The 9,482-nt window shown below is 39.2% G+C and overlaps 1 protein-coding gene across 1 annotated transcript in view; it reads left to right on the top strand.

Annotated features, from left to right (window-relative positions):
• Positions 1–6,690: 6,690 nt before the first annotated feature.
• The window catches only part of cacna2d2b (calcium channel, voltage-dependent, alpha 2/delta subunit 2b), a 29,206-nt gene continuing 26,414 nt past the window's right edge, over positions 6,691–9,482 (top strand). Inside the window, exon 1 of the mRNA XM_010796988.1 lies at positions 6,691–7,095. Coding sequence (XP_010795290.1) covers positions 6,980–7,095 — 116 coding nt within the window. The 5' untranslated portion in view covers positions 6,691–6,979. The remainder of the gene's footprint in view (positions 7,096–9,482) is intronic.

The following is a 9,482-nucleotide window of genomic DNA, read 5'->3' as shown; positions in this document are numbered from 1 at the left end:
CTCTCATGCTTGTAGTTTCTTGTACAAATATTAGGGATCCTTATCTGATTCCACACTGACATGCACGTTTATAATACCAATAAATAAGTACTGTAAATGCAGGCTTTGTTATAGAGGAAGATTTCTGAGTGCATTTGAAAAAGGCATTTGACCTTCAAACAACCACGTCTGTTTCAAGGACAGACAAAAACATTGACCATTCCTACATCAGAAAACATTTCTGAACATCATATAATGTCCAAAAAGCTGTCATTTAAGCGGCTTCTTGAAGAATGATGGGAATATGTGCATGGCAGAGTGTGTGCATGTAGACGGGCAGGTCGACTAAGTCCGCCCAATCATTTTATTTGAACAAAACAACTTGGTCAACCTATTACAGTCCTTCAACAGCCACAGATACCATTGTTTTTGTTTTGTTTTTTGTCAGTCATGTATTGTTTTCTGTTGGGGTGTTAAGAGTATTTAAAAAAACTATCTAACAATACATTATTCTAAAGTACATTACCCACCTTACCTTTTAATGCAGTCAAATATCTAACATAAGGTAGAATGATATGTTTCACGTTGCTCTGACAGAGTAACCCAAATTAATCTATTTTAAAAGCTGAGAACCAAACAGATTAGCGTTGCCTTACTATCACTGCATAGCCAGCCAAGCTAAACCAATTTATATGGAAAATACCCTTAACAAGAAAAGTGATTTACATTTATTTAATAGAACTTGCTTTCAACTATGTACATCAAATTGAGAGTTTAATAACGATGTTATTTTATGAAGGTACAATAGGGGAAATTAAAAATGTGTTTTCATGTGTAATGCTGTTTACATGAGGCAAAGGTCGGTCTCATCTACAGTTCAGCTCCCGTTGGAGTTGTCTTCCAATTAGCAGTGTATGGCTCACCAAGGGGGACTGGCAGGAAGACTGTGCAGTCAGTAATTAGTCTTCCCTCTCCCCAGGACATGACAGCAGTATTAGCACATGGGCCCATCAGGGAGACGACTAAAAGCTGAACTCACATCCTTCCTCCCAGAGGGGGCAGGAATAGGTGCACTCATCCTGTCCATCTCAATGCCTTGCTGCGGAAAAACAAAGGGGCTGTTTTACAGTTCCACATCTCACTGTTTTAAAGGGATTTTCGAGGATTTGGTACAGCAGAGGCATATTGAATGTAAATCTCTGAAAGTTATTTGTGGTTTAAGGCCAAAGTAATGCGTATGTATTTCTCATGATATAACAAATACTTGACAGTTGCTTCCTCTTCCTCTCGTTCCCGCGTTCAGGCGTCAGGATCAGACTCAATAACAGAGACTCTGAGGCGAGATGGCTGAGGATCAGGTCCTGGTCAAGGGGCAGGGAGCTTAAATATATGGAGAGATTTAGCAGACTCCTGCTTTCTCTCTCATACAGCCTCCTGTGCTCTTATCAGCATCAATATTGTATGGCTCCAACCTCTGCTATATGGAAATGAGAAGGGAGGAAACCATTCCGGGGGGAGATGAATTACATTTTCTTTACACTACTGTTAAAGGAAACACGTCACCATATTTAAATTCATGAAAATGTGTGAATCCACAAAATCAATCTCCATCTTGCTGTCCTTACAGCAGCTTTATTTTGCATTCAACATCACAGTGTGGAGTCTCAGCTCTCTGGTTTTCTTGCTCCTGGGCAGAGCTGTTTATATTCACAGATGCTGCAGTGTATGAGGGAACATGCATTCTGTAAATCTTCCAGCTGAATGGCATTTCTCTCTGCTGTGCTCTCCTGCTGCACAGCTGAAATATTCTCCCTTGAGTGGAAATAAATTAATTGCTGTCTGTCAGAGATTGCAGTTCCAGTACTCTTAATGTGGTTGATGTATTTTGTTGGCATGTTACACTATCATTTTAGTTTGTTTTTAGCACATCATCTGAAAGTCTACTGAAAGAAAATAGAAGGGTTTGTGGATTAGATCTAAATTAAAGAGAGCATTTGGTGAGGGATTCTCATTTACAAGTAAAAACGCTCCTGACCAACATTTGAAGCCCTTGAGGAATCACGTGTGATTAAATGTATACAGTATTCACAATGTTAGATAGGTTGTTACTTGTAAGGCTAAATGATTACATAACTGTACATTGTTGAAAGCTACTTTTGAACAGTGTACACAAGGAGTACTAATAATAGCCTAATGAAATAATAATATAGAACATTAGTTTACTTCAAACTTAAACTGGTTATAAAATAATCAAAACGGAATCATTATTTTATCGCCTCCAAGCCACTAACGAAATTACTTGCATTTTCACATTCACACACATTTTAATATTCAACTGCCCTGTTTACCACATGTTTTATTTGTGTACAATATATCCATATTTCAATCCTCTTTTTTTTCAAAAGAATGCTGTAGGCTCGACAGATCCTTTACAGCCGTTAGGTGAGTTGACCATTAAGAATGAAAATAAAAGTATTCACAATGGGGATTTTCAAAGGGAACGTTAAATGTAAATAAGGTGACAGTGACAGAGTATAAGGATAGCCTCACAATACACTCAGGTTTTTCTTATTTAAAAAACCCCCCAAATGTTAGGTGTTTTTACGCACACCATTGATGGCCTCATGTCAACAAAGCAAGTTGAGGAATCCGGCTGTATTTGTCACATCATATTGAGGTTTTTCATTGACTTATTTCTATGCTCAGTTTGTGCTTTTCCTAGACAGAAATCTCATTTTGTGCAGCTTTCAGAGTCCCTGCATTAATATGCATTAGCCGTAGACTTGAGTGATATTATGATAAATAGGCTATATTCAACTGAATATTGTTGGCCGTTGCAATTGGTTGAATCTGCATTTCTGCACTGACGTTTGATGTAAACAGGATGGACATCAGAGACATACCTAAAAATGTCTTATTAGAATATAAATGATATCAACAGACTTAACTTAACATTAGCAATGCCTTTGTTCCATTTAGTATACAGCCCACCTGTTCAACACCAGTTCAGAGGAACTTTCATCATTAAAGGTAATGCAGGCTGTCTTTTAGCTATAATTTATTTTAAATGACAAAGAGTTAAAGAACAAATATTATTATCATTATTATTATTAATATTCAAATGTATAAATGTCACAATGTTACATTTTTTTATCGTTTTTTTATATAGACCATCTTTTTACGGTTATACGGCACTGGACTTTTCTATGTATTTATCTCCATACATTTTTAACTCTCTTTGAATTATGTAACAGAATATATAATGTATTTATATGTTAAAATGCAAAAAGGTTGTTGTGTGCACATCCCATTCTATATTTAGGCCAGAGGCAAGCTAGCATATTCCTCTGCACACTCCCAGAACCACACAGGGGCGAAAATAAATTCATATTTACTTGTACTTTTTACCTTAAATAGCCACCATTTTTACATCAGGGTCTCTTAGGGGCGCATGGAGGAATAACCTGTAAGGTTATCGAATTTTGTATAAACCTGTTTTCTCCTCTCCCATTTAGAACAATGCAAATAGCAGAATATAGCAGCTTCATAGCAGACGGGTTGACATGTCATTGTAGCAGAAGCTCAAATGTAACATTAACGATGACTGCATTCGGTTGTAGATGTCCCATGGACACGCTGTAATGCATACTGCCTCAATAATGTTACAAGTTATACTTGTGTTTCTCCAGCTATGCCATGTCAAAATCTTTGCTGTGAAAAAAGGCCAATAAGATTCCTCAAATCCATACCTCATACTAATTATATACACGTTTTAAACAAATTGTCCTGTGTTACTGTAATCTTTTCAAATCAGTAACAACCTACAGTATATAAGCCAAATGAAATGGCCAAAACCAGATGACTTGGACTGGACATGTGACATCTGGGGCCCTGCGTGAAGCATTGAATGGGAAAAGCAGTTAAACACTTTCTTCATTATGTTGCATTCAGGGACCTTAAACTGTTGCATCCCACAGGCCAAACCTACTCCTTCAAGTCGGTCAGCCTTATTTTACAATTATTTGGCATCATATCCCCGTTGTATGTATTTTCTTAACCTTCAATGCACAGTAACAGTACCCCAAACTGAAGAGCAGCGTTCAGTATCGAATAAAAACTAAATGTATGCCGACGACAAATCCCACGTGGCCATGCAGAGATAAATAAAACCAGATTCTTCTTCTGCTCCTCTGTTGCCTGGTGAGCGTGAACGCGCATTGACGCGCTGCTGCTGATGAGAGAGAGAGCTGCCGTGCCCGCGCCGGCCTGTGTGTTGGTGTTGGTGGTGGTGTGGGAGCAGTATGAGGTGTGATTTGTGCCAAAGAACGAACTAACTGAGCAGACAATCGTGTCGATCGTCGCCTACCCTGACGTGAACTATGCCGCGAGAGAAGTAACGTGACACTCTCGTCACCACCCCTCTCGTCTGAGAAGCTACGTGACGTCTGCGTCTGAAGTTACTTTATCACAAAATAACCGCCAGAGTGTATATCACCAAGTTCTCATAGTTTTGTGTGTGAAATAGATCGCTGCAGTGAACACTTTATCTATTTGTTCATGGTTTATTTTATATGGAGGGTGAGCAGTATACATAGAAGTTCAGAGAAGAAGCAACCCCTATATTGTTTATTTTATTTCGTTTCATTTTGGCACCATGGCAGAGGCAAATATAGAGTTAATGTGCGGAGATTGTAATGTCCTGTTTACTAAAATATGTATTGTTTTATGTTTAGTTGACAAAATAGTCACTGTGCTACATTTTGCTGCACTCAAGCATACATCTGAAGACAAGAGTTGTGTCCCCCTTTGGCCACAAGGGGGAGTATACCTTTAAGTGAGCTGTCAGGAGGAAACCAAGGTTCGCCAACACATTACTGTACTGCTGAGAAAGGCTGTACTAAGACGTGAAACGATGTGCTGCAATGTCTGTGTATTTTTGAAGAATGCCAAGTAAATTTGGAAGAAAGTAATAACTCGCACTGAGTCTTAATAAATTACTTTATTTCATTATTTTCCCCCTTCATTTGAGAAACACTATCCAATGATTTATTATGTTTGTGTTACACACACACACACACACACACACACACACCATTGCCGTCAGTTTCAGTCGGTCCAGTCCACACTAATGTAAACAGCAGCGCGCTGGTCTCGTGAGAAACGGAGAGTGGAACAACCAATCACATCTTCATTATTCTCCTGAAATTCAAATGTGCCTATTCGCTAGTCTGACAGATGCGTGGTTCTAACTGCGCCCTCAATATATGCTGCATTAATGGATTTGGCCTGCAGTCACTGCATCTGGGCTGAATTAAACACGTATTATTTTAGTCCTGTGTGTTTATTAGAGGCCATGTCAGCAGGCCACATCATATTATGCCAGCGTTGCGTTCACAAGACATACAAGCCACAAACTGGCAATCGAAACATGCCACAACCTGAGGGACATTGAATGAGACAAACCGACACAGACACAGACACACCCACACACACCTTGAGGGAGGGAGGGACAGCTCTGACAGCTGCAGCGATCAGCTGTTCCCGAGAGAGAGAGAGAGAGAGAGAGAGAGAGAGAGAGAGAGAGAAAGAGAGAGAGAGAAAGAAAGAGAGAGAGAGAGAGCGCTGCTAGACACCAGTCTTATATACTATACAATACGAATAACGAGGCGGCTGCGGCAGTTAGCCGCTAACTAGTGTAACATCCGAGCATTAGTAATTATAATAATGTCCACATCAATCGTTATGTACTTTTATATTACGCTGATGTAACAGGATCTAGTGATATCCAAGGAACAGAGCTTAAGATACTCTTGTGGGTTGTACATGAAACCACTTGGTAATATATCAACATATATGTTCCTCCGCTTCGCGTCGGGCCGAACCACGCCCCTCAGCTGTGATATAATGAGCATATACCACGGCCTGTCGTGAGCTATTGCTTAAATATACAAGTATAATTAATACAACTGTTAATTTGATTAGAGCTTTGACACATATATCTTAATTTTTATATGTATAAGTATGACGACTTCCTCGGGCGATATCATATGGTATAGCTAATTAATCTGGGTCAAAACGTGTTGTGCCCACATGCAAAGGTTGTAAACTCTGGCTTATCCCTTCAACTCCTTTAATGGTATATTGCAAGTGCAATAAGAAGCTACAGGAACGTTGATCTACGTCGGTAATATTAACTTTATTTAATACAAGATTTACATCATGCAGCCCATGTAGTATAATATTTTACAAATGAATTACAGCAAACATGTGCAATATATCCATTATTACAGCTCCGTGGGCTGGCAGTAAGGCGACATGGGTCCGTTCTTATTGTGCATCCATGGGTAAAGGTAAAACCATAGTAGTACTGAACACGTCAAATCACATGAACGTGCCGGGCGGCGCGGTCCCGTGGGTTAGATGCGCGTTCATAATGCAGAGGGAAATAACTCTCAGAATAACGTTATTAGCAAATGTTTACAGCTTGAGGAACGAATGTTTTTAATAAGGGCTATACAAGTGTTCATACTGGGTAGTTTATTTAGTTTAAAAAAAATTATCCAACGATTTACAGACCACTATTTCCCCATGTAAGTCAATGGGAAAAAGTGTTTCCGGGCCTGGCAACCAAACGGAAGTGTAGTACTGCCGTTTGGCCACCACGAATATTTTCATCTGAGTCCGGCGCACTTCCTGGGGGCTTCAGGCGTTGGCGCACGTTGAGACGTTAGTTCTCCGCTCAGTCAGTTTAGTTATCTGTTCTTTGGCACAAGTCACACCTCATAGAGCAGGAGAGACTCTGCAGTGTCTTGGCAGCTGCGTGTATCTCCCACCGACCGCGATGCCTCCGCGGCCAATGCCTGCCTCCTCCTCCGCGTCCACTTGACAACACACACCGATATGAAGTGAAGCTGCGCCGGACACACTATCCTGATATCTATATGCCCCGGAGAGCTTCATTCACGCACAGAAACCCCGTGACGAGAATTGTTAATGGAAAATGGCGATAGGCAAAGGGTCTTGCAGCATCGTCTGCTTGGTATCTATCCAGATTATCTTGATTTTCAGCGCGTCGTGGCCTGGAGCAGCGGGTCTCACATTCCCTCAGCAATACACGTAAGTGATGGGCTCTCCCTGATGGAAAAGATACCGGGCTTTCTTGGTGGGGATGGGAGACAACTTTGGGCTTGTCCATTTAGCTGTGGTTTAAGAGATACTTAAGTGATACTGTTTGATTTTCTGCTCTTATATAATGTTACAGTGTTGGCGATCTCATCAATGTAAAACTGGGTTCGGATGCTCAGTTCTGTGGAAGGTGTAGTCCAAAGTGTAACATGGGAATATATGTCTATTCTGATAATTTACATGGCTATATTTATATATGGACAATCACATTTAAGTGTTTCAGTTACACATAAGTCCTCATTAATGTTTTTTTGATAATCAAGTTGGCCTTTATATCAGATAACATTTTGTATTAAAACTATATTTTAGCCTCTCTTTTATGACCTTTAGCCTTACATTTTTATAATGTGAACCATAATAGCTATATATTTTATGGCATATTGCAGAAAATCAGATGATGTTTATTTAATGCAACATTAATCATATACTCATATTTAAGCTGTTATTGAAAGGATGGAGAGAGGTTTTCACTTGTATTTGTACTTCAAAGTAATGTCAGTGAAGTTCTATGTAAGTCAGGTCATGCAGGGGTTTTATTGGTTAAAGCATTCAGAGACTCTTACTCGAAAGGAAACATTAAGTGTGCGCAGTTGTTTTGAAACTACAAATAGCTTTTTTCAGCCTCCCCCCTGCTGCTCTCTGTGTACTAGATTTTTCCATGCAGGTTTTCAAGTTTCTTTATTTTACGAAACACTTGTCTCTTGCTACCCCCTTAGAATAGCAACAGTGTTGTATTATCTCACAGCATGTTCAGTTGTACAGTTGTATGTTGTAAGGAAGAAGAAAGGTGTGGTTTAACGGTAAATTCCTACTAAAGGCGACTCGATTTTAATCAAGCCCAAGCTTAGCTCTTATTTATCAACCTTTAACCCGTTGCTGTTAAGTACAGCTGGCACTAACTTGGGACTACAGTTATCTGGGCCCACCTCCAGGCTCTGCTCTGGAGGGAGGAGAAGGCCAGATGGTCCTCTCATCTTCGGGGCACACAGTGAGGGATTTCTGGCCAATCACAACTGGAGATCTGAGGTGATCCAATTAGGAAAGGGGTCTATAAATCTAGGTGTGTGTGTGTGTTTATGTGAGTGTTTTATGATGAGTTGGGTTATTTCAAGGAGGGTATAGTCGTTGCTTTCTCCACCTCCTTCTCTGTTCTGCTGATTTTTCTGCTGAGTGATATGAAATAGCTACATATCCCTCTGCCCTGGGTCTCTTCATGTAAGCTAAATGAAGCAGAGTTGCTACGCTGAAGAACAGCATCTCTTTCCAATTAAGAATTAATACTGCAGCAGTGAGGATTTATTCCCCTCGCCCTCTCCCCCTTTACTCCCGCCCCTTCTGTCTTGACTCTTCCCTTACATTACTCTCCTTCTCTGCAGATAGATAGATAGATGGATAGATAATCCAACAAGTGTGACATTTTGGAGAAGCATCCTGCTCCCCGCTCTCTGATCACTGTCAGTGTGCGGGACGGCCTTGTTTTTGATATTTGTATTCAATAAATATGAATTATTTTACATTTGCAGCCCAGTTACTCTTGAGCAACACAAATAAAATAAAAAAGCATAGTTTATGTTAAGGTTGAAATTTGTAAAAACTTAGATAATGTTATATCGACAAAATGATCTTGAATGAAATCTGTTGTCAGATCACTTCCAAATCAAGGCATGGATGAATCGTTAGTGAATCCATGATTGTTACACTACTATATATAGATATATAGAGATAGATAGAGAGATATATAGATAGATAGAGAGATATATAGATAGATAGAGATGTATAAATAGATAGATAGAGATGTATATAGATAGATAGATAGAGATAGATAGATAGATAGAGAGATATATAGATAGAGAGAGATATAGATAGATGGATAGATAGAGATATAGATAGAGAGAGAGATGGATAGATAGATAGATATATAGATAGAGATATAGATAGATGGATAGATAGATAGATAGAGAGAGAGATAGATAGATAGATAGAGATATAGATAGAGATATAGATAGATAGATAGATAGAGAGATAGATAGATAGAGAGAGATATAGATAGATGGATAGATAGAGATATAGATAGAGAGAGAGAGATAGATAGATAGATGGATAGATAGATAGATAGATAGATAGAGAGATAGATAGATAGAGAGATGAGAGATAGATAGAGATATAGATAGATAGATAGATGGATAGATAGAGAGAGATAGATAGAGAGAGAGATAGATAGATAGAGATATAGATAGAGATATAGATAGATAGATGGATAGATAGAGAGAGAGAGAGATAGATAGATAGATAGATAGAGAGAGAGATAGATAGATAGA

This window comes from Notothenia coriiceps, unplaced genomic scaffold (assembly GCF_000735185.1).
Source record: "Notothenia coriiceps isolate Sejong01 unplaced genomic scaffold, NC01 NC01_scaffold00037434, whole genome shotgun sequence".
NCBI classification, from domain to species: Eukaryota; Metazoa; Chordata; class Actinopteri; order Perciformes; family Nototheniidae; genus Notothenia; species Notothenia coriiceps.
The sequence above is the reverse complement of the archived record's forward strand: the minus strand, read 5'-3'. Positions and strand labels throughout refer to the sequence as shown.